Here is a 25,674-nt window from a genome sequence, read left to right as displayed (position 1 = left end):
AAGGCGGCATTGTTGGCCGCGTCCATCACTCCTCGTCCCCGGCTGACATAATGAATGCGCTTGGACACACCTTCCAGCCCGGCGAAGAGGCGCCGCGTCTCCACGGACAGCCTCACCGAGCCCTCCGCTCCGCTCCCCACAGCCCTCGGGGAGGCGCCCCGCCAGCCCGCCCGGCCCCATAGCCCGGCGCCCCGTCCCAGCCCAGTGAGGGGCCGCGGCGGCCGGGCCGGGCTGGGCAGGGCGAGGAGGGTAGAAACTCTCGCTATGCTGCCCAGCGCCCTTTACTGGGACCTGGTGGGCTCCTCGGCTCTCCTCAACCTGCCGGCGGCGCCGGGCTTCGGCAACCTGGGCAAAAGTTTCCTCATCGAGAACTTGCTGCGGGCCGGGGCTCCGAGCCCTGCCCAGCTCCGTCCCCTCCCCGCCAACCCCGTGCCCCTCAAGCTGTGCCCCGCGGCGGAACAAATCAGCCCCTCAGGGGGTCCCTTCCCGGCAAGATGGGCTTTCCAAGTGCTTAACCCCTCGGCGGCGGACGGCGGCCGCCCGCCAGCGCGGGCCGCGGCGGCGGAGAGAGGCGGCATCTTCCCGCCGGCAGCCACAGGTGAGCGCCGGCCCCTCCCGCGTCCTGCCGCCGGGGAGGCCGGACCGAAGGGCTTGCCGAGGGCTCGGCCCCGCGCTCCGCACGCGGAGACGGCGGCAGGAGAGGCGCGGCCGCCCCGAGGAGCCCGCAGGCGGCGGCGGGACGCCGAGCCCCGCCGGGTACCGTGCCGCCGGGGCTCCGGCCGAGGGTCTGGCCACGGGACGCCGAGGAGCGGGTGGTGCGGGCTTCCGAGTGCGGCCGGCCGGCGCACCTGTGGGTGCAGAGAGCGCGGCAGAGCCCCGTGATAGCGGCGTCGGGTGCTGTTAAACGCCCCTAATCGCAGTTCTTTCAGGTCTAGACGTCCCGCAGCCTCAAGAGGTGGTAGAAGCTTCGCCGCCAACAGGCGCTCCGGGAAAGTCGGAAATTCCAAGTTTTGGGAGGAAGGCGAGCGGTCCCATCCTCCTGAGTAGCGATAGCTCGGGAGGCAGCAACCCATTTCTCTACACGCCCTGCCTTGCGGGATAGCAAGGCGTGGAGGACCCGGCTCTTCCTGCCAAAAGGAAGATTAAGCCGTGTAGAACAGGCAATTTTTTGGAAGTTTTGACAAAACTAGGGACGGGGGATAAAAATAAAAAAGTTTTAAAGAGGTGTAAAGGTGCGTTATCAGCCGTTCGGCCCGGTGTCACGCTGAGAGCCAGCGCCCTGCCGGGCAGTGGGGACCAGCTCGCGGGCGCCGGGGGCCCGCAGGAATCTGTGCCAGGGAATTGGAAACAAACAGGTTTACAAAACACGTTCAGTTTCTTGAATGCGCCGATTTTCCTATAAATACATTTTGTCTGGGTACGAGAAACATATTTTAAGAAATGCGTACTTCTGTTAGTCATGGAACTGATTGTAGTCAATTAATTAAATTTGGTATTAGACTCGCTATCTATATCGTATTTTGCTTTTCTGTTAGAATGCATAAATTATTCCAATATTATGCGGTATTTTAAGAATTTTTATTTATGATCATGCAGTTTTAAATGCATTTAAAATGAAAATCAGACAAGCAGAATTGTATTTATTGAATTAATTCTTTGAGATGTGAAACCAGAGGGCTTGTTTTGAAAACAGAAGTAATTGTTTTCTTTTCAAACATAATTGGATCCTGCAAATTGTTCTTCAAAATCCAAAGCAGTGTTTGATCCTTTAGCATTATGTACTTTAAAGATAGCCAGGAGAGAGTCAAAGTGTACATTAAAGTTTCTGAATGTTGCTGACCTCTCAGGTAAGTGTTACCTTAAGCATATCAGTTACTTAAACGTGTTTAACTAACTGTAGGCTAGGCCAGGGAAAAGGACAAGTGTCATCTTCCTGCAATTCGATGAATATTATCCCTGCCTGCCCTTTGCCCTTACCCTGAAAAAATGTTCTAGAGAAAATGCTATATTTATTTGTGGAACGAGAGAAGCAGATGCCCCAGCACTCTTATTTGCTAGAGGTAAAGGTATTTTGTTGGGTTTTATTTGTTGTTGTTAGTTTGTTTGTCTGGGTTTTTGTTTGTTTAAAAAAGCTATGGGTAAATTACTACAGAAGTTCCTGAATGTCAGGTTTTGCAAATGCTTGTTTCCAGGATTATTTCTTCTTTTGATCAACCCATAGCAGTAGTTGTGATTTTAGTGTGTTAAGTCTGCCTAGTGATTTGGAGTCCAGTCCTGTGCTGCTTCTGATTCCACAGCTCTCACAGATCTTGGCAAGAGCACCAGGCTCTTAGATTTGAGCAGGGAGAAATACTAGTGTTTCCTCATTCATTGTGCCCCTAGAAGAAAATTCTCCTGTGACTGTACACTTGCAACAGTGACTTTTATAGTCTAACAGGGATCTGTTGATTCTGATCTCACTTGTATGTCTTAAAGTGATGAGGATGCTTAGTTGTCTCCACGTTCATAAATTTGAATTAGATTGGAACTGTCTTCCTGAGCCAGTTTGTGGTTTCTAAGGAGTCTCTCTTCTCTAGTGTAGGCGTATACTGAGGAAACTGTTCAGACCAGACACTGCATTTGTGAGTAGGGCTGGGGTGGTCAGGCTATATGTAATGTTTCTTGTTTATACAGTGATAGGGCAAAGAAGCATTTTGGCAGAACAAAAATTTTAGCCTTCGGGGACTAATGAAGATATTTTAACTAAGGAATTTGTGCTAGGTAGGGTTTTTTAGTTTACTGATTTTTTAAAAATAATAATAAGCTCATATTTGGAACCCTCAAATCACATGCCATTTTGGAAAATCTTTCTCAAAGTCTTAAAAAAGATTATTGAAAATGATAAAGTAAGTTTTTTTCAAAAAATATTTCTGAACTAGCAAGTGCTTTATAGATCATGCAGGGACTAAAAGTTCCCTAATAAACTAGCTTGGCATAAGCCAAGCTTTCTTTTATTTTTTAATTAAAAAAAAAAAAGGATATTGAAAAAGTACCAGACTTTTTGGAAACAGTATATTACTCAAATTCTGTAGTGAGGTCACCAAAAGTTCTCAAAAAGAAGGAAGTGTAGAATCACACCAGGGACTTAACTGAATAAGCTGAACCTTTTTATATGTATCCAGGGTACCTACAAAGGGAAGACTTGAAGAAAGCACTCCATTTTAGAGTATCTTTTAACACTCCATAAAAGTGCTAAAGAATGTAAATCCTGTATTCTTTCTGTAAACTGGAAAGCACTTATCCATGGTGGCAAAGGAGACCAGGTGGGTTGGCATTCTTGAGCTGGGCTCTCTCATCATGGTAATTTTTCCTTTTGTAACTCCTCAGCAACTGAGTTGTATCAGCAAGTTTCCTTCCCATGATTTACAGGTTTCAAAGTGTTAGTTTGACTATTTCAAGTGCTTATCTGCATGTGTGTTTTACGTATACAAAGTTATCCTGCACAATTATCGTGATGATCGTAATTATTATTATTATTATAAAAAACTGAACGAGAACTCAGGAAGTGTCACACCCTAAATATTACATCTAATGAGCATGTTAGAAAGAAATATATTTGTTGTCTGTAAAAGTGTAAATAATCACTTTCCATCATTATATAAGTTTTGAAAAATTAAATGTAATAATTGTAGTGTTGCAAATTAGTTTGGTTTAATTTAATAAGAACATGAGCAAAGAGCATGTTACATAAAACTTAGGAAAGAAAAGCAGAAGAAGCATTACTGCTTTTTGATAAACTCATGAGCCTTTTGCAATGGTCTGCCAATTTATACTGGGTTGGGATTCCCACAGGCTTTCTTGCACTTCATCTGAAGCCCCTTTGCTCTGTGCTGTCCTCAATTTCTTCTTGCTAATCAGGGTTTTAGTCCCTTGACTCCAAGCCTATTGTTATCTTCTGGATAAATTAGAAGACTTGACAGTTTTCTTCAGTGCTTTCTGACACATAAAAATTGGCCAGACGATGCTGAGATGCTGTGTCTTGTAGCACAGGTGCTGTAAAGAGGTGCACTTCAAATATTTCCTCATGCCTTAGTTTCCAGAAGTATTGGCTGGCACTAGAGCTGAGTGACCTCCTTGGCAAAGTGAAGTTACTCTGCTACCTGAAATAATTTTTCTAAGTATCTCTGCTCTTAAGTAATTTGTCCTGGAGGAGGTTGACAGTTAAGTGCTTTACAGTGTGAATATGGTCATGTGTCAAGACTGTGACTTTCTGCTTTAATTTTGGCATTTTTGTAGATGAACAGAGAAAGGAAATTGAAAACTGCAGCAAAACAAACAGTGAGATAATTCCATTGTAAAACCTGCTGAGAAATTTATCTTAGGGGATTTTTGCCTAAAGCATCAGAATACAAGAGAGCAGAATGAAGGACACCACATGTAACACAAAAGAAATCAGAAGAACTATATAATAAATATAAATTGGACTTAGAGTAAGCATGTGTAGATGTACTTGATACATATCCAGATACATTTGTGCTATAGATGTGTCTTTTCTTTCTGTAACATTTGGGTACTTCACATTTTGATGCAGTTATCATCAAACTGTGCCAGTGAGATAGGAGAGATTTCTATTGCGTAGACGGGAAGCTGGAGCAAAACCAAATGAGGTGACTTACCTAAGATAATACAGAAAAGTGGTAGCATTGCAAGGAAATTAAACCAAGTCTTCTGCAGGCTAAGTATCTGGAAAATGATGTAAATTTTTCCCTTCTCAGGTGATGATACCAAATCTATCTTGTAATACTTACTCGAATCAAACATATCTTATTCCCCATATTTAATAAAGTGTCTTGTGTTTCTTTATAACAATCAGGAGACAATTAAATTACTGAAATTTAAATTATATTTTTTCTTTCATTTTGGACCTCTTCTTAATGAATTAATGCTTATTAATTATTGATTTTAAGCCAACTGGCAGCCAGGGTGTGTCCTCAAGCGACATGTAACACTAGCTTTCAGTAAAATAAAAGACAGGAAAGAGTCCAATGTTTTGTCTTGACTCATCTAACTCAGGCAACAAGTTGACTGACAAGTCTTAGGATTTTCTTGTTTTGTGGGTGTTTTTTGGAGATGGAAAGCTTCTTTAAGGTGGGGAGATCTATTTGGCATCTTTTCTTATTCCCTGATTGCCAGGAGTACTGAGACACTAATTGTTTTGAAAGTTTGTCTTTGGAAGCAAAGGAGTTTTTGTAAGTGTTAGAAATCACAGACTAGCACGTTTCCTGTTTCCAGTTAACTTTGTGAGCCATTTAATAGAATTGGTCTGGAATGCCCAGCGTATTTTAAGAATGGCTGCAGAATGGCTTTTAAAGGACAAACTGTTGTCCTCATTGTGAGGTTGCCAGAGCTAGACTAGTGCCAGCTACTCTCCGACCCAGCCGCTAGTCTGGCAGTCTGTGCTCGGTGAGGAGTATGAGCATTGGCTGGACACTGCTCCTTCCTCTGGCTGCTCTCATGGCGCTGTCTTAGAAGGAAGAGGTTCCTGAGTTTGGTCCTTGGCAAGATTTAGATACTACCAGAAGATCTCAAAGCTGCACTAGGAAGACAAGTGGTGGAGTTTGTAGAAAAGAAATTGACTGATTTGAAACCATACAATCAGTCATGCCTACAGTTACTGAATTAACTTCTGTAAAATGTACTTTGTACAGCAGAAAGAGCTGGTCTTCTGAAATCCTGTAGTATATTGCTCATGATTTTAGAAAACACATGACTGTGGTAAGGATTAATCTCATCAGGCAAACTCAAGTGCAGATTTCAGGTTTTATTGTACTGTGTCTTTATTATTTTCTGTTAAGAAATCATCCTAAATTTGGAAAGGTGAGTTCTCTGCTTCCATTGCCCTCTGAAGGTGTTTTGCTTCTTTTATAAAGCAGCTCTACAAAATAACACATGTTTTACATGGTACTTTTGTGGTCAGTCATGACCCCACAGTAGAAAGGGGAGTTTGTTTTTTTTCCAATTGAAAACAACTGCAGGTATATAAAGCAGTAGGAGGCTGTTTCAAATGTCTGTTATGTAGACCCTGATATATATAAAATTATACATCCAAATATTTTCAGAAACCTGGACTGTTTCTTTGAGGTGAGCTGTCACTTTGGAGAAGTGGCCTTTGTTTTGTGTTGAAAAGCTTATGAAAATTTTTCATAAGAGGCTGCTTTTGTCTGCAATTGTAGCACATAATTCTCTTGAGGTATTCTGAATGTGTGTTGAGAATGTTACCTCCTTGTGACTATGTGAATATCTCAAGTTTCAACTTGAAAAAGTATTTCCTTGTACAAGTGTAAAAATACTAAACCCCTTTTGTTAAAAAAAGAAAGAAAAAAGAATTTGCTATTTATTTTTTATTCTAACACTGTTTATATTATCTTGGGACTTTTGTCTGTTTGGAGGTAGCAGTATTGCAACAAGTAAAGAGTGCTTCAGGTAAAAAATTTTGGCAAATCAGTCATACCACAGGAATAAATGGTGCATTTTGGCCTCTTGTAAGATTTTGAATTAGTGCTGCAACAATGAAAAACCAGTGAAATGTCGACTTGCAGCAGCTGACCCTAATTTTGCCGTGCTTGAGGAAATAATTTCTAAACAAATTGTAATATGTTGAAAATCAAAGAAAATAACTAATGACTTCCTAGCTGAATTTTTACATTTTTAGAGTCTTTATGGCTGTACAGATGATAGTATTCTTTTGTTGTTACCTATGAGGGACAAGAAGAATGTCATGGTAATTCAGCTGTTTAATAAAAAGTAGGTGTCCTGTCTAAGCTGTAGTCAATACAGAGAGATGCCTCCAGAGGATGAAACACCTTCTGTGTCTGTTTTAAGGTGATGAATTATTGTGTAGAGCTACTTACCTCTTCTCATTGACTGAACTGGAGGCCCAGACGAGGAACTTGGGCAAAACACTGAATTTTTAGACAGAGAACTGACAATGATGTCTGTTTTGACAAGAACTGATAATAAAGTGCTGAGACACACTAGTACATGGGCATCCTGAGGGAGGACAAAGTCAGAAAAAAGCTGGTAAATCCACAGGTAGATTCCCACCTTCTCAACAGCAAGGCTGTGTAGGAGGCACAGAGAGGCTAAAAGCCACTTTTACTCCTGACATCAGGGTACCCATGGAGTCTTCGGCAAACATTGTGGAGTTTGGTTGTTGCTTTGGGTTGTAGAGGTGAGATCTGACCATGTATTGTCACCAGCCTCAGGCTGGTGTATTTCCTCAGGTGGTGAAAATCATGTACAACAAATTACAACATAATAATTAGGCATGTGAACGATGCCTCTGAAAACTGACAGTGATTAATGTGGTTTCAGATAATCTGCAGTGTGATGCTCTTGGCCATTACATTGCTGTAGATGTAAGTCATGATTATGGTGTTAGCATTTCAAGCCCATTTTTGGGGGCTGCTCTGCCAATTTTTGAAAGCCCCTCCATGACCCAGCGTAAAAATGCAAGCCCACTTCTTGCATCCATGTTTTGTGTAGGAATTAAAAATACATATATTTAGAACTTTAAAACCCTTTCTCTGAATGTTTGGCAGTTTTTAAAAACTGACCTGTGGATGCTGCTCTGCTTTACCCTTTTGGCTTGACTTCCTTTGAGCATTCATGTGGTTGCGTTTTACAGGAGTAAGTAGGAAGCAAATGGTAACTTTGGGAGTGCGGGACAGCCAGTTCTGAGGGGTCCTGCACCACAGGCTTGTGTAAGTTTGCTTGCAGTAAGTTTTTCCAGTTCCATGTGATAGCAGTTGCTTTTGGGTGGGATATGGCAGTGGCTGCTGCTTTGTTCTCACAGTTGGAGGCTCCTCTTCAGCTGATTGAAATGCTTTGGGGTTGCACAACTGCTGCTGGAACATTGCACTTTAAAGACTAACTGCTAGGGAAAGAGCCATGACTCATCATGAGGTCCAGGGCTTGTGGTTCGGGAGCAGAAATGAAGCTCAGCTGGATCACAAAGCTGGCAGAGCTACTGCTGGACTGTTTTCAGGGAGCTCTTCATGACATGAAACTTCCCTGCAGCTTTGCAAAAGCCTGCTTTAAACATTGCCAAGAATGGATGTAGGTAGGAAATTGCAGTTGTGCCCATGTTATGGGCACAAACCATCCAACGTTCTCAGATGAAGTGTGATAATTTTACTGATAGTATATTTAAGTTTCCTGCAAGGGCTAGAACCTAGGCATCATGGTGGAAAGCAGTTCATGTGGACTTAGTAATGCTTGGAGAATTGAAGTGTACACGCAGCTTGAGGTTTCTCTGCTCCTGTTGTTAGTTTTGTTAGCTGGCTCTAGGCAGTTTTCTGAATAATTTTTTGGAGGTGTTCCAGCTCTCTTCAGAGGTTGATACCACATTTTTATCAGTTATCTTTAAAATCCCCCAACAGACTAGCAGCATGTGCAGTGAAGGAGCCTGTATGGATAATACCAGAAGTTTGCCATCAGTTTCACTTTCCTTCAGTAGCCGTTTTTCCTTCACCCCTTCCCACTTTCCTGATGGCTGATAGCCTACATTCTTTACTGAGTTATTTCACAATGCTAGAATTAGAGTAAACAGTGTCCTTAATAATAAGCCATTTTCAAAGTTGCATAACTGAGCTGGATTGTATTTAGGAACCTTAGTCTCAAAATGATGGACAGTTGGAAAGAAAACTTCTGATCCCATTGTGAGTATGACTTTTTATAATGGAAGGGATTTTGAATTTAGAATATTTTCAGAGCAGACAGTGTCTTTTAAAATATCTGCTTTCTGAGTTTTAGCACTAGATAAACTTGAGGCGTGTTTACATGTTTAGTATTATTTTATTGTCTGTAAAATTATTTCTATTCATAAAGGTAAATGTAGTGAACATTGTTACTAGAATTTGCATACAGCACCTATGTCAAAAGTATTTGTTTTTTGAAAAAAAACTCCAAACCCTAGGTATCTAATACTTTTATATATATGATCCAAGACATTTTCTTTTAAGGCATATAGTGTAGTTTTTGGAGTGCCAAAAGGCTCTTATATCATACTTTTATACTTTTCATGCATGTGTGAAGCTAAACCTGTAAAGACTGAGTTTGTGAAACATTTAATTCCACACAGTCTCAGTTTTATGAAATGAAGATATAGAGCAGAAAAAGGCTTTAGTGTCCTGAATACAAATTACTAGGATTTTGCCCTTGCTTTAAGTTCCTATACATCTTTAGGAGCAACAGCTGCCTTTTGGTTACTGTGTACCAAAAAAATAGCATAATTAATAATTATATATTAATTATATATATAATTAATAATTATTAATTAATTCTGGCCAAAAAGTAGCATAATTAATATTCTGACATCTCAACAATTTTCAGCCTTATGTGAACAGCAAAGAGTGTTTGCTTTAGGTCTCTTGATCAACAGATATTGATAGAGTTGCTGTGATGTATGTGAAAAAAAATAATAGGTAGTGCTTCCTCTATATTGTTCTCAAAACTGTATTATGTCATTTCTACAGGTATGATTTCAGTATAATTCTAGGTAATTTTAATTCTGTTAATGGAGTTTCATACAGGTAGTGGAAGCCATTTAATGTGATGAACTGTGTTGTTTTTATCAAAGATGAAAAATATACTTGGATATGTTATGTTGAAGCATTAACATTTTTCTGTATGTAGAACTCCCAAGAGAGAGTTGAGCATCCCTGTATTATGTCTCATTTTTTGTACTGATGTAACTGCAAAACTGCTGCACATTGGTTTGAGTGCAACAGCTTCAGTAGGGATGTCGTTTCATGTACATAGTGTAGAATTCACCTGTGCATCAGTATAGCTGCAGCACCTTAAAAAAGGTCATTAACTGGACATACATGTTGGCTATAGGTGTAGAGAGACATCATGGCAGGATCTAGACTAAATCTTGACAAGTGAGCTCACGAACCTCTTTGTTCAAAGTTACATGAGAATTTCACCTGCATCTTACTTCTTTAGGAAATATTCTGCTTCAAATAGATATGCACCCTGCAGCAAAAAAAAGCAGCAATTGGTTGAAAGAATTAGGTAAAATGCTCAGGAAAGCCAGACTCATGATTTCCATCAACTTGACCAGAATTAGGGTCAAGATCTCTTCTGTTTGCATTATGGTACTGTGCTACTGTATTAAATCATTGTCAGCAACTTCCATTGAAATATATTGCTTTTTTGAAGTTTGCTTAAGCAAAGAGTTGCTTAAGTTTTTACTCTGATCCATCTTCAGACCTTTATGCTTGCAGCTTACTTGTTGAGAGATGTAGTGAATGGAGAAAACTCCTTTCTATTCCTGTCGTTACTTGCAGGAACATATTGTCTATCTGAATCAATAGCTTGTTCAATTCTAATTTATCCATGTGTCTTGTGCTTTTATCACACACCATTATGAACTCCACATTATCAAAACAGAGCAAGGAACTGGACAGAGTTAAGAAACCACAAGAGGGAATACCAAGGACGGGACAAAGTCTGACAAAAATTGCATGGCTTGAATAAGGTGCTGGCGCAATGATTGGAGGGAATAGGACATTATGGCAGCCAGGGAATATCCAAGATATTTAAGAAGAAAGCAAAGGAATGGAGTGTGCCATCTTCTGTATTCTAAGTTATATTTTCAGAAGTGGAGGCTTTTACTTGACTGTAAGGGAAAATTGATAAAAGCACAAGGAATGAGCCTCCCAAGGAAGGGAGGAAAAGCTCCTTCACCTGAGAGTCTGGGAATTTCAGAGGATAAAATATACTGTCAATGACAAGCTCTAATGTCCAGGAGTTTGGCTAATATTTATCTTCTACAGCTCCTGTGCTTCTTGAGTTATTCAGATCCTTTCCAGCTTACACACTCACCAGTTGCATTGAAACCCTTTGGATACATGGGATAAGTAGTATTTGGCTGCACGTTCTTGACTATTTTAAGTTTCTAAGGATGTGGTTCCACATTTGGTGGTCTTATGTGGAAAAGAAGCTTTAGAATACTAATGCCTGGTGTAAATCATTCTTTTTTGTAAATGTTTTGCAAATACATGCCTCAAAACCAGGCAGTTAATTTATATTTCATTAGCAACTGAAAAATTTTAATGGCAAGCTGTACCAGCAAAATGCTTATCAATCAGCAATTGCAAATTAATACTTTAAAAAATGTTTAGAGTTAGACTTTTACAGCAATAAAGTTTTTGCACTGGGATAACAGCAAATTTAAGGGTCAGAAAACTGATTTTGAGGTCCTAATACATACTCAGAAACTTAATTTTGAATGATCTTTCTTTTTAATTGCAATTGAAAAACGTTTAAAAATTAGCAGCATAGCTTAGATACAGTTATCTATTTACCTTTATTTCTGATTGTTGATTTCTTAATTTTTTTTTTTTTTTTTTTACCCAAGTGTGCAGTTTCTTTTTTTTTTTTAATTTAATGGGATTTTTTTTCTGGAGATTTAGACAACTACAGTACAGGCTCTAGAGCCACTTATTTTCTGCCTAAACCAAAACAAGAAAGTGACATGGATGTTTTGATGCTGATCACATTTTACAAGTGTACAGTTCTAGCAATGATGTATCTTTTTCAAAACAAAAAAATGTTGCATGTTTCATAGTTGACTAGTACAAGCAGAAATTGATAGGTAATTAAGATTAATGGAAAAGCCCATGAGACTTAAGGAAAAAAAAAAAAAAGGGATAAATAGATAATGAAGACCTTTCCATGATTTGGAAGCTCTTTTTAGGTATGAGAGACTTCGATTAAAAAAAGAAAACAATTAAAAATTTACCAAATGTTACCTAATTCTGTGTGTTAACTTTGCAGATTTTTTTTGTTGTTGTTGTATCAAGCAGAGCCTTCAGCAAGTAGTTTATTTAAATTTAGAGCACTTGTCCAGCAAGACTAAGTTGACAGTCAGAATAACAGAATCAGGCCCTGTAGTACGTGCCTGTAGAGCTCAGCTGATTCATCTCATGGCATTTTATAAATTTTATTCCTAAAGGTTTCTTGTTGAGGACATTATTGGTTTGAGTGCTGTTAACAGCATTGGAGTACCAGCTGATTCTTTTGTAAATTGACATGCTTACTAGAGTTATTTTAAATAACTTTCAGATTCATTATAGTCATTATTTCAATGACATATTATTGAAACAATGTGTTCAATGCCAATATTTAGGAAAACCCCCATAATTACAGCAATTACAGAAGAAAATTTCTAGTCTGCAGAGCTTCATTCTTATAAATATAGGGAGAGTTTTGCATATTATACCTAAACTACACATGTAAAATAACCTTGCTAAATTAAAGAGCAATTACTTGGTTTATCATTGTTTGCCTTAAAAATATCACCATGTTGAAAAAAGGAAAAAGAACTTGTGGGGCAGGACTTTACACACTGACTTTTTGGAGGACTGTTGTTATGAATATCACCTAAGCTCAATGGATAATCAATTAGATCTATGCTTTCTTTGCAGCTCTTTCCAAACACTTTTTTCTCCGAGCCCCGCCATTCTACTCAGCATGCTGCGGTGGGTCCTGTCAGCACCCTGCATCCCCCACTGCTTTTCCAAGTAAGTTTTTATGCTTCATCAGTAATGCTTGAGTTATTCTGTAAACCAAAGCAGCAGGATTTAATGTGTTCTGGAAAACTAATTGGTGATGCAATGGCAGCGGCTAATTCCTTAGTAAAATCACAGCAATTCTATTCAGAGGGTTTCCAAAGATTTATCAAACTTAAGTACACTGAGCAATTGTGCGAGGATTCTAATGGCATTGAGACACCCAGACAGAGCTAACCTAGGAAAGTGCCTTATTTTCAGTTTGCTAGAAACAATTCTTTAAAATCAGTAACTCTTTTAAAAATCAGTGTCAATAAACATTTGCAAATAAGAAAAGAGCTGGAGGATCGTAAAATGCGTGCTGCATTTTAATGTTTGTTGGGGGTAAATTATGACTCGGGAAGCTTTAGCATTATTTAAATACAGCAATCATTCTTTTTGTAGCAGTCAAATGTGTACACATGTTTAATTTTGTTTCTCTTCTTTAATCATAATGCAAAATATTGAAGAAGTATGTTGAAGAGAATTTTGACCAGTGTTCGCTATCCATTTAGGATTAAGAATCCATTTAATCCAAAACTAAATTTAATCTTGATTGGGAAGACTGCATGCCATAGTTTAAGAATGGAAAGTCAAGATTTTGTGCTTATGGCTCAGGAATTAAAACAGAAGGAGCATTTCCTCTTTCTTCAAAACAGGAAAAAAAAAAAGCACAAATTGCTTGTCAAATCCAAATGGAAATTGGAGCTTATGTGTGCTCTGCGATATACTTTTTTATCACAGTTGCATTCAAGCCATTCCTGACTAAAGTGCATGCTTTTTATTAATGTTTCAGAAGGGCAGTTGCTAAGTTGAATGATTCTTGACAAGTGAGGCAGCAAATGCTGGCAGTTTAATGAGCTGCAAGTTTCTGAGCACCTCTTTAGGGGGCTGACACTTTCCCACAGAGCGTTTTACATGGCCTCGGCTCTCCCACAATGGCTGACAGCACCATGACCAATCACCACTTTCACTTTACTCATCCACACGCGACCTCACCACAATTTTTCACTGTGCAGATGAACTTTAGGAACCATTTCACATTGAAAAGGCCTGGGCAAGGGTCAGTTGCCCTTTTGTATGGCCATAAAGCAATACTCTATGTGCCAGTCTTTTCTCCTGTCTCACATTCCAAGAGATTTTCTGGACACCATTTAAAGCACTTGACTGAAAAATAAAGCAGTGAATGAAACTGACTTTTATAGACTCATTCTAGCTCATCTTCCCATATAACCCTGTCTACCTGAAAAGGGATTTAGTGGATGAGCTGAGTGTATACAGGGACTTGCTGAATACATCGGCCCATTATCAACTGTGGGGATTGTTTATTAACCAGGACTGATACACTACTATTTTGGAAGTGACCTATTAATTGTCCATTTAACTAGAATGTATTGAATTCTAATGAAAAAATGGAAACCATGACTAAAGCTTTTACTTGCTCCTTCAAGGTGGTCTCTGCCATGAAGGCAAATGAAGATTGTTCCACAGATTAAGAGGACATTTATCACTATATATTAGGATACAAAGGAAAGACTTAACAAAAATCAAATCAGTAACATAGGAAATAGTTGGTCCCATTTGTGTCAGCAGAACACTAAACCTACTGCATGTTCAGAGTGACGAGCTGCAAACTGACTAATTTTGCATATTAATTTTATTAATTAATATTTAATTATTTAATTTAATATTTAATTTTGCTGGAATTGTTGAAATGTATAAATGCCTGCCTATCCTGATGCACTGAAAACTCCTGTAATCAGCTGACTGAAATTTAGTTTTTCTGTAACAGTTGGCGTGCATTTTAGAGTATGGCTTATCTAAAAAAATATTCTCTAGGCTACTCGGTTGGTCGTAGGTTTTAGATTTTTTGCTCCATAGGCTGTTTGTTAATGCTTTTGAGCATTCTGCTCATCATTAAATTTTGTTCAGTTAATCTTTTAAAATCCATCACATACTGTGCCTTACTGTGCAAAGATGCCTCACTATTAGTCTAATATAGGTGTTAACCTGGACCCTACATACTGCCTGTACAGGAATTAATTGGTGCCTTGAGGCTCCAGCAGGAGGTTGTTTCCTTGCTGATTGACTGTTAACAACCAGCCAGGCAAGACAAATTTTAAGGGGTCACATAATTTGGCGTCCTCTGTCCTTGGCTGACAACTCCATTGTGGAACGGAGGCCGGGAGGCAAGGACCAGCCCTGTTACGCCTCTTCCCGTGCTGGTGTCTCTCATCCCACAGTGGGGATGAGAGAAGGTACCAGTTCTGCTGCTGGTTCAGACTGTACCTTCCAGTAAACCTGAGAATGGCTGACAATTCAGCAGAAACTACTCAGAGGCTGCCTGGAAAAAGGTACTTAAATTCACTAAGTTTGAGAAGAAAGAGCGAAAACATGCTTGAGGAAGGAAGGCTCCCAGCTTGCTCCCAGTTTTGTAGGTGTGATTGGAGCATGCAGTGGGGGTTATGAAGATACTCTGCAGTCTCCAGAGAAATATCATCCTGGCTTGCCCTTCCATTGTGAAATTTTGACTTTTGTTCTGCAAAATCTTTTGCAGATTGTTTGTTTTGGTTTGGATGAAGTCTGACTGTGTATCACAGTGTAATAAATACCAGGACATTAACCAGTAGGTTATGATTTTGTATCTGGTCTTAAATATAATTTTGAGAATTGAAGTACATCTGTATGAATTAACGATTATTTATACTGTAACATTGCAAATCATAATAATTATTTTTACCACACGCTGTTATGAGTGACAGATAAAAAGATCTTGATTTCTTGACATGAAAATTTCAAGTAAAGAATTGACAGAATGCAATGTCAGTAAATTGTAAATTACCTAAATCAGTAACATTTCACAGGGGTAGTCTTATTTTAGGGAGTAATCATTGTACACTTGCTCAGCTTCTGATGCTCTGCTTTACTGGTCAGAGCTGGAAGCAGGATGCAGGGGCAGTGTAAGTAATATCAATATCATATGTTACCAGTAACACATGGCTACAAAAGTATTTAGTCAACTTTGCAAGACATACAGATATACACTTCAGTTTCTCATCATTGTACTACAATATCCTCAGTATATGTGTGTTTGTTTTTCTGTGGGTGTTTAAAGATACATATACCCATGTGTATATATGTATAATATACAGAAGTTGAAATGTGGTGTAGCCCCAAGAACAGTTTGTGGAAGCTGCATCTGGATTTTATGAGTATTTTCAAGAGCACTATATCAATTGAAAAAATGTATTTAATTTACCCTCCCCACCCCATTACAGATGACTAGAATAGATAGACTTCTACACAAAAAAAATGTTTAGTATTTTAGAAAATCTGCTATTCAGGGAGAATTTGCTTTTGGCTTTGATATGAAAATGGTCAGATCCTTTGTAGGAATTGAGCAGCAGCACACCTTTGCAGCTGCCTTAACTATAAGCTGGGGTGGCAATCTAGGCCCATGGACCTGAGAAGGTAGACAGAAGGAGGACAACTTGCATCTGAATTGCCACTCCTACAGCAAGATTGTAGGTGTCAGTGGCTGTACAGCCATGGCACAGGTTTCTGAGCCAAAGTGCAGCTGTTTCCTGGCCTGCTTGCATCTCCCTAATTATCACATGCTGTGCTTGATGACAGGCCCTATTCAAATGATCCTGGCTCCTGCTTCCTGAGTATTTGAGGAAGCTGGGTGCACTGGAAGCATATGAAGCCTCACCAAGGACTGCTTCTCATACACCATATCTTTCTGGGGGAGAGGGAGCATGGGAAAGCACTATGGCTTTAGCTTTTATTGGGTGTGAGGAGCACGAGAGACTTATCCTGGGGTTTCTGTGCTCTTTGTGTGAACACTTCTACTTCTTCACTGCAGCTGTGTCCCCCAGCTTTCAGGCTGTTTTCCAGGGTAGGGCTCCCTCTAGGCATGCATTAAGGGGATGTGATTGGATTCACTGAAAGCTGCCCTCCCAGGACTTGCTATGAGATGTCAAAGGATTAGAAACCAGGCTGAAAGAAGTAAGTCCAAGTACTCTCCACATCCTCTAATATAGGAATTTCTGTAGTTTCCAGAATAACTAAGTGAATGACCATGGATTTTCTGAGAAATAGATCACTCTGAAACCCTTTCATTAGAAAAAAAAAAAAAAAAAAAGCCTACTTAGTTTCTTTGAATCACTATTGAATCACTATTACAGACCACTTTTATCTCATTTTACATTCCACACAAGGAGTAAATAAACTCATAGGAAAACATGTTGCAGTTTACTTAGTGGTGATGACCGGCAAAGAAAAGTGAAGTTCCCCCCGACTGTATTTGAATTTTGCAGTAGCATGGGCTCTATCCTAATATTCCTCTATGAACTTATCTGATTTTCTTTGTACCATGTCAGGGGGAGACTCTTGAGTGTTGTCAACACCTCTAGATCCAAGTGAGGATTTAATCCTTAATGAGAATGACTGAAGCATTACAACACACTTATAACACCAACAAATTAAAAGTGGGACAAAAGTCTGCAAACACTATAATGAACAGCACTTAATATTTCTCTGATATGTGCTAGATGTTTTGGGAAATTCTCATCTCTTTCCAATAGGGGAGGAAAGTGTGCTGCCTCTTCTGACCCAGGAGTCTAGCTCCAAATCCCGGAGAGGCATATTAAGAAGAGCTGTCTTTTCTGAAGACCAGAGGAAAGCTTTGGAGAAAATGTTCCAGAAGCAGAAGTATATTAGTAAAACAGACAGGAAGAAACTGGCCCTTAACCTGGGTCTAAAGGAGTCTCAGGTAAGAAATGTACTTTTGGGGAGAAATCTTTAAAATGGCTTTGAAGGAGGAAAATTGAACAGGAGCAGGTGCAGGAGCAGCCCTGAGCTCTTTTATCTGCAAAGACCTCAGTAAATCAATGGCAGTTTAAACCAGGGAATACTTGAACAGTTTCCTGGTTTATTTCCTGTATGTATGCATTCAAAAATTGATGGCTCCATTTTCACACAAAGAAACATGACCTCTGCGTTTCATTTCCAACTAGCTTTTTATTTTGCTGTCCAACAGAGCCCTCTTGGAAGCTTTGGGGTAGGGAATTATGCTCCATCCCACTGCTCTAACGGCAGTGGAAAAAACATGAGAACATAGATCATTCTTTCATTCCACTGAGCACCCTTTGCACTCACAGATGAACAACTAGGGACAAGGCAGTCAACAGCACTTCCTCTGCAACTGTTCTGCCCAAAGAGACAGGCAACCATTCCTATGGAGAGACACTTGACTGCACAAAGAGATTTTCAGAGCTGAGAGATACCATAAGAAGAAAAACTTTGCAGGGTGACCTGCTAAAACACTCCCACTTTATTTGCCAATTCCCATTTCATGGGATTTTTTGCATGAGCCTGAGTTGGTCCACTGCAGGATTTTAGAGTTTAGCTGAGGGTCTAATGTCTCCAGTGAGCTGTTCCGGCTGAACTGCTACATTAATAGTGGTGCTGAGCAGCAGTAGCCCAATCTGGAATCTTTGGGCCCTCACCTATCTGCAGATAAAAAACAAAGGAAAAATGCCTGACTTGAAGAGCACATAATCTGAAAGAAACTGTGGGGAAAAAAAAAAAAGTTTGTGAGGGCATGTAACAGCAGAAAATGAACATGGTATTTGCTGACAGGTAGGATTCTGAAGGTGCTGGAGTAGATGCAGCCCTCTAGATTGCAGCTGAAATACTGAGAGGTGACAGTACAGTTTTGTTCCTTTGAATGCAGTAGGAGTGAAAGTGCCTCAGATACATGTGCAGAAGCTCTCTGGGGGACAGAAAAGCCTGGGAGTGGTGATGACAGCTCTTGTCATCTCTATCTTGGAGATTTTAAGAACTTGAAAAGGCTCTCAGCAATTTGATCTAACTTTGCAGTTGGCTCTATTTTGCACAGGAGGTTAGATCTGGTGGTCTGTGGTCGTTCCTTGCAAACTGATGACTCTGACACTGTTGCAAGCACTGCAACAATAAACACAAAAACAAGCAGAGTGTGGTGTTTCTCAGTGTGATGTACAGAACTGGAATCTCTGCAGGAAAACTATTTCAATGGAAATGTGCAATTGCACTCACCAGTGTGCTGCCTAAAAAAATTCCCAAAATGTAGTCAAATTCCTAGTATTACAGTTATTTCCTCGAGATTATTTTCTGTGCTCATGTTATTCAAGAGGGCTTGGGTGTGTAAAAAATAATGTAATGATACATAGATAACCACTACCACTAAAAGAATATAATTTCATGATAGTGACAGACCAGATGCTATTCGTCTCTTTTATTCCCCTCATGAAAGGAAGAGAAGTTGCTGTGAAGGTTACTTCTACAATTTTCTGACCAGTTGTGCTGGAGGAACAGTACCTGTCATCTCAAACAATGATTCTCAAACCTTTGAAACCACAGCCTTCATATCTTGTCTTCATATCTTCAGACCTAAATGTAAATGCTTAAGGGAAAAGAGAACACAGTCTGAATAATTTGATTGTTCACCTTCACCTTTCTTCTCTTAATGTAAAACCAGTTCCTGGTTGTATATTCCCCCAACCTTTCCCTAGCATTTTATAAACGCCTTTCAATGCTTGTGTTAAAATTGCAACTCAAAGTTTTTGAAAAGTTGATTTTGTCTCAAAATCACATGGGTTGTAGGCAACTCCTGGAAAACTGTAGTCAGGCAGACAAAATGTCTCTAAATCCTCAATCCCATCTCCGATGTCACAACACACTTTTCAGAGCTGTATGGCCAAGCTGATTTTAGCTATGTTTGTGAAAGGGACAGTCATGCTTCTTACAGCCTCTGCTTAATAGAGACCCTCACACCACCAGTAATATCACTTAGTTTTCTTAATGATGATACTAATTTTCTCTGGGAATTCTCTTCTGTCAAGGATGTTGCTTGTAGGAAACTCTTCTATCCCTAGCTATTGGGCTGTCCATTTTCCAGTCTAAGCCAAGTAATCATCTACTGTGATGGTGAAAGTCAAGGAGAATATTTGTTCCAGGTGTAGTAAATAGTGATGGGAAAATCCTCAGATAATGTTGGTCAGCTGGCTTCACTGGTTCTCTACTGTAACAACAAATAAGGAAGGAATGTGAAACTAAGAGGATGGAAAGGAAAAAACCACTTGTTAGGGCAAAGTTGTTTAAAGCAAAGAACAATAATAATAAACTCTCATTAACTTGCAAACAGGTGAAAATCTGGTTTCAGAATCGGAGGATGAAATGGCGAAACTCCAAAGAAAAAGAAGTGCTTTCTAACAGGTGCCTCCAAGAAGAAGGTCTTCAGGAGAACTACCTCTCACGATCCACCATGAATTTTACCTCCCCATGCCCATCTGTGTGGGAAATGTCTGAAGAGCGGGCAAGTCCAAGGTGGAGGGAGAATTCTCCAGGAAATCCTGAAAGACTGAATACTACACAACCACCTCCAAGAGCAAATTCATTGCAGAGCCCACTCTATTTGTATCCTGACCAAGACACGGCAAACAAGGCATCATCAAGTGTAAGGGAGTAGGGGCAGTTTGTAAATGGAGTGGGAGAATGCAGGCTTCAAATGAGCAGTCTTTTAAGATTAACAATATTTGAACATTGTAAAGCTAACTAGTTTATGCTTCAAAAATATGCTAAAGTCTAACACCATTAAAATTACAAACAACTAATGACTAAAGAAGCATTCTTCAATATACAGTCTTTTCTTGTGTCTTTTCCAGTCTTGTACTGACCTTAAAGGTAAAATAGGAAATGATGGTAAGTAAAATGAAGTGAAGAACATGAAGCTGAATTTGTGCTCTGATTTATACATCTGCACTGTATATGATGCTCATTGAAAACACTAATAGAGACTCACTTTTATCTCTCATTGTAGTCAAACCAATTAATTTTTTTTGTGCATGAGATAAAAAGAGCTCGTCTCTCAAGACAGTAAGTGGGTTTGAGTTCTTTTAGAAATTCATTAAATAACACAATAGATTCATATGGACAAATACAAGTATTTTGATGTATTTTCTCCATCAGTCTTCACCTATGTCAGTATTCAATTAGCTTTAAATAGTATGGTCACAGGTCAACTGATAACCTCAGTAAAGTTATGCAATATTACAAGACAACCAACCTAGTCTATAAAATGTTCCATTTTTAAGTAACTCTGATGAGAGTGTGTACTGGAAAGTGCAGTTCACTGGCTTCTGTCTTTCTGTCCATGCATGAATCTACTAGCATTCTTAACTTTGAATTGCAGTGTCTTTTTTTTGGCTGTTGGTAGAATCTTTAGTATTTCAAAACTGTAATGACAATGTGCAGAATTATAGCCAAAAATGCACGAAGCAACACACCCATAACTGGAAAAATTGCTACTACAGCCAGTTCAGAAAATTACTTATGGAGATGATGTACCAATAGTAGCATTATTCCTGGCTTACTGCTGTTTAAACTGGTGCCAGTAAGGACACATTAGCATATATCTGTATCAAAGATAGGACAGTATTCTCTGTAATACAAGTAGTCTTGAATATTGTTAAAGCTACTTAAAATTATTTGCTTTCTTAATCCAGTTTAAGGAGGTCAGTCTATGAATTTAGGTGTATCTTTCTTTGTTTTATTTGGAAATCTTTATAGCTCAAAATGGAAGCATAGCATTAATTTTCATTTTCATGCATTTATGGATGCTTTTATTGAGAAGAGAGACTAAAGATATTTTATGTTACAGGCAAAACCTTATGGAGACCATTATGGTTTTATAGGGACTTTTTTCTTTCTGGCATTCATACATTTTATAGGCGAAAGATTATGATAATCTAGTCTGGTTTTTTTTATCATATATGCCTTGAATGTTTCTGATTATTCTTGCCTTGACCTTCAGATATTTTGAACTGTATTGTACATCTTTCAAAAAGCCGTGCAATTGTTGTGAAGTTGTTATTTAATGCTTTACCTTTTGATAGATGATTTACTAGTCCCCTTGTTACATTGTATTATCTGGGAGATGAAGTTTGGATACATCTGCAGCTAAAAAACTTGAGATTGCAATGATGATCCTTATATCATAACATTTATGCATGATAAGGTGAGTTTTGTGCCTTGCCTTGTGCATGTCCTGCCATCTCAGTGGCCAGATATGCAATCCTAGTCTTGCATTATGTGGCATTCCTTGCATGTGGTTTCCTCTGCTTGATCTAAAGAAAAAAACAAATTACAGAAGAACTAAGAAGTTATCTCTTCCTGCATATACAAATCTTCATTAGTGTAAGCTGCCTCAACACCTACCCTCAGAAAGCCCTTGAACACGTGTTGTATACTGGTCAGTAATGAGAGGAGTTTATTCCTCTCTTGCAGTTGAAATCCCAGAACCAACTCAGATTCTGCAAGAAACATTTGGTGGGGAGGAGAACAGACAGATTGTGTACACATGGGGATGAATTTGATGTTGAAATCCTGCCCTGTTTGACCAGCTCCTGCCTGAAGAACCGGCTCGGGTTAGTAGCCCAGATGGTTGTGAAATTGCATTGCAGGTATTTCTAGAGAACCATCTAATGATCAGGTGGTGGTATATACATGTGCATCTGTTCATCAGTGCTTCCCATTTTGGAGGAAATCTGTATGGTAGGGGTTGTGGGTTTTTTTTAATCTCACCTTTAATGGAAAGGGAGCCTTCCCAGCTGCTCATATTATTTTACTGCAAGTCAGTGAAGCCTCAGTGCTAGAAGCAACACTTTTGGAGATGGGAGATGCAAATCAGGATGCTTCTTGGGAAATTCTTTCAGTTCATGGTGTTGCAAGCACAAAATGTGACCTACTGTCAAAACTGAGCTGATGTGCTGAACAGAATACATCTGAAGGCTGTCTCACTGAGGCAAAGATCAAGCAAAGCTCATGCAGCATTGGTTGTAATATTACAGGTGTTTTTAATTCAACAAATTCTGGTTTCACTGTAGCCTGTTAAACTATTTCAAGGTTCTCCAAATCTCTTAACACCTCCTATCAGTATTCTTATTTTACAGCTAGAGTGAAGTTTCAGTATGCCAGATAAAAGATTCTTTATCTGAAAATGCTGACCAAGCTTTATAAAAAAACTCTAAAAGTATACATGCAAATCTTGAATTATATGTAAAATAGTCTGATTAAATTATGATTTAGGTCCATGAGACACACAATTTTGATTCCTCTGATTTTATGCTGTATAAAGGAGAAGTTTCTCATCAGTCCATACTGTGAAAGCTTAGTAAATGAGAAATAGCACCCTGTACAAATACAAAAATATATTTTCAGTGCCAATCTTTTCTTTGTGAAGGATCAAGTGGTATTTGGTTTCTTCAAATACAGTATGCATACTAGTTTTAGAAAGAACACTGAAAGCACAGGTATGCAAAGTGCCCAGCAGATATTTGAACTGTGTCATAACAGATGCATTGCAGAGATGAAAGGTGTAGTGCAGCTGGTATAAGGAGTGACATGGTAGATACCAGTGACACCTAGGTTAAAACCAGCAGTGTGCTACTTGGACTTCAGAGATTTGACCTGATGGCTGATCTTGCAGCATGGCTGTAGAGTATCTGAGGTATTTCCTGTATGTAGCATTTTGAGACTATAGTTAGCAGCTGTGGCGTATTATGATGGACATTTATTGAGATCCTAGGAGTGGGGAGAGTTCAGATACCTGAAATTGCAAACCACAGTTAAAAACCTCATCTCTTCAGAGGCTGCAAACAAAGCAGATACTTATACTCACTGGGCACCTCTCTGTTTGTTCTGGCAACTTATCAATGCTAATGTAATACAGAATACAACAAGGAAAGGGAGGAAAGGCTGAGGCTCAGTACTCGCTTTGTTAACTGAGCTGCAGACTTCCATGTTCTCAGGCTGTGCTGCTGACACAGAGATCTCACTGCCCAGCCCAGCAGCCTCAGGAACAGAAGAGACTTTTCTCATCCCACCTATTGAAGATCCTCCATATGCGTCTGAATGTGGATCGTGAAAGTATGTTCTTAAAGTCAGGCAGAGGACCTTCCCTGATACCTAAGAAGAGGCTGCTGATTTCCTTCTAAGCTCTTGGACTTTTGAAATGTATCACAATGCAGATTTTTTCAGTCTCTATCAGGCACAGCCACAGTCATGTTTTACTGCATGTGAATAACTGTGAGCCTGTGTACATGAAAGGCTAGCTAGCTCCTCCATGGACCTCATATAACATTGTTAAAAGCTGGATTTGATGACCACAGGTATGTTAGCACTTAAACTTGTACTTATTTACAGTATAAAATGGTTTTCTGAAAGTTACCTTGTTTTTATCGATCCTTTGCCAAACAGGAAATAAATGTTATGATCTGCTGAGAAAAGGGCTGCTTTAAGGCACAAAACTGCATTACTAACTTCAGTGTCAGAACAGTAGTACAAAGGTCAAATGTCACTCCTGATCTTCACTAATACATCATATTTGTTTTATCTGCTGTGATTTACTAGTACTGGGTTTTAAATACCAGTTGCCATCACTGTAGCCACACATCTCTGATGAATGTATGTTCTGCAGTCAAAAGACTGACATAAATTAAGTACATTCACATGCTTCAGTACCCTCTACCAACTAGACTGTTACTGATTTTCACATACTAGAAGGAAAGACAAACCAATTTCATGATCATAGCTGTAAATCCAGTGCCTTTAGAAAGGAATAGAGAGGCATTCGAGTCCAATTAACTTATGACTCAGCTTTGAACCACGGGGAGACCTACAGAGAAAAAAGCCCCTAAAGAGAAAGGTTCACAGTGGATGAAATTCTTGTGGACTGAGGAAGTCTTTAAATGAGTGTGCTTCTAAGCTATGTGCCTGGTGACTGCTGCTCACCTTTACTGTAAGGTAAAGTGGGATAGTCAAACCTGGGTCTGAAATTCCCCCATGCAGACTTGTACCAAAATTCATGGCCAGAGAATGGCAACTCCTTGTTTTTATATTGGTTGTAATTCTGTGCACTGAAGCTGGGCATGGTGGACAGGGATGTCAGAAGGTAGCATCTCTATAGTGATCTTCCAGTGCTTTCTAAAGCACACAGAAATGCCACTTTTTATAAGCATCCAACCCTTGAGGAATTCTTCAGTTTTTCCAAGTAATTTTTATTTACAAGTCAATATTTGAATGCAGGTAGCAGAACATGCATGTATATTGTGCAGAGAAGACTGCTTCAATTTGTTTCTGTTTTGCAGTCATGGGTTTAGATAAGAGCTAAACTATGAGTGACATTAGCCACTTAATCTACCATGGCAACATCAGCACATACAAGATTCAGTCTAAATTTAAGATACGCCATCAATACCATTTAGTGCATTATGAAAGGAGCAAAATGAATTTTCAGACACTGGGAGGGTCTCTGTTGCATCCTTCATCATTCTGAAAAAATGGAAACATGATGAGGAAATCACTGACCTGCAAAAGCCAGTTCTAATAATTGACAAAAAAAATAATTGGACTGTACAAAAATGTCAGTATTCTGGGATTATCCTGCAGTGCTTCATGGAATAAGGTCTGAAGAACAATGGAGATGTTTTTAATTCTTAAATTTATTTGGTTGGCAAGAAAGTTTAATGGAAACAGATTGTTTCACAAATGGAAATTATACCATTACTTGCCTATTTTGTTGCACATAACTGGAAGTCAATCCTGATTTTCTGATTTTCCATTAGTTTACAGAATTGTTTCTCCTAAATTAATATTTGGATATAAAAGTGATGGATTCTCAAACTCCAAAGCTTTTGGTAGTAGCACACGATTTAGCATTATCAAATTCTCCTAACCATTTGTGCTGCTGTCTTGGAGGAAATCATGCAGGAGATGAAGTATTCCCCTGTGCAGAAAGCAACCATCACTGTATTTCTGTTTGAGGCATCGGTGGCCACAGAGAAAAACATGCCCTTTTCAGCCCATTGCTCAGTTGTTTCCTCAATCACAAGAGGAAGCAAAGCAATGCCAGCAATATAGGAAGTCTTTTATTTTACCAACATGCCTCGCTTCAGCCAAAGGCAAAACTGAAATATAACACTAATGAGGATGAATGACTGTGGATAACACTTCGGTGCACTGTTCCTCGTGTGCCACC

The 25,674-nt window shown here is 39.3% G+C and overlaps 1 protein-coding gene across 2 annotated transcripts; it reads left to right on the top strand.

Annotated features, from left to right (window-relative positions):
• DBX2 (developing brain homeobox 2) lies at positions 1 to 24,081 on the top strand. 2 transcript variants are annotated; one of them, XM_041465624.1, is made up of 7 exons: positions 1 to 598; positions 12,474 to 12,569; positions 17,183 to 17,370; positions 19,783 to 20,094; positions 20,303 to 20,339; positions 21,924 to 22,063; positions 23,447 to 24,081. In XM_041465624.1, exons 1-6 carry the CDS (start codon positions 55 to 57, stop codon positions 22,004 to 22,006), a joined length of 1,260 nt encoding a protein of 419 aa, XP_041321558.1. In that variant the 5' UTR covers positions 1 to 54; the 3' UTR covers positions 22,007 to 22,063; positions 23,447 to 24,081. The 2 variants fall into 2 exon arrangements, with proteins under 2 accessions (XP_041321558.1, XP_041321557.1); XM_041465623.1 differs by lacking the exon at positions 20,303 to 20,339.
• The last annotated feature ends 1,593 nt before the right edge of the window (positions 24,082 to 25,674 follow it).

The sequence above is a fragment of the Pyrgilauda ruficollis genome, unplaced genomic scaffold, assembly GCF_017590135.1.
Source record: "Pyrgilauda ruficollis isolate IOZ18807 unplaced genomic scaffold, ASM1759013v1 scaffold19, whole genome shotgun sequence".
Classification (NCBI taxonomy): domain Eukaryota; kingdom Metazoa; phylum Chordata; class Aves; order Passeriformes; family Passeridae; genus Pyrgilauda; species Pyrgilauda ruficollis.
This window is presented reverse-complemented; position numbering and strand designations above follow the sequence as displayed.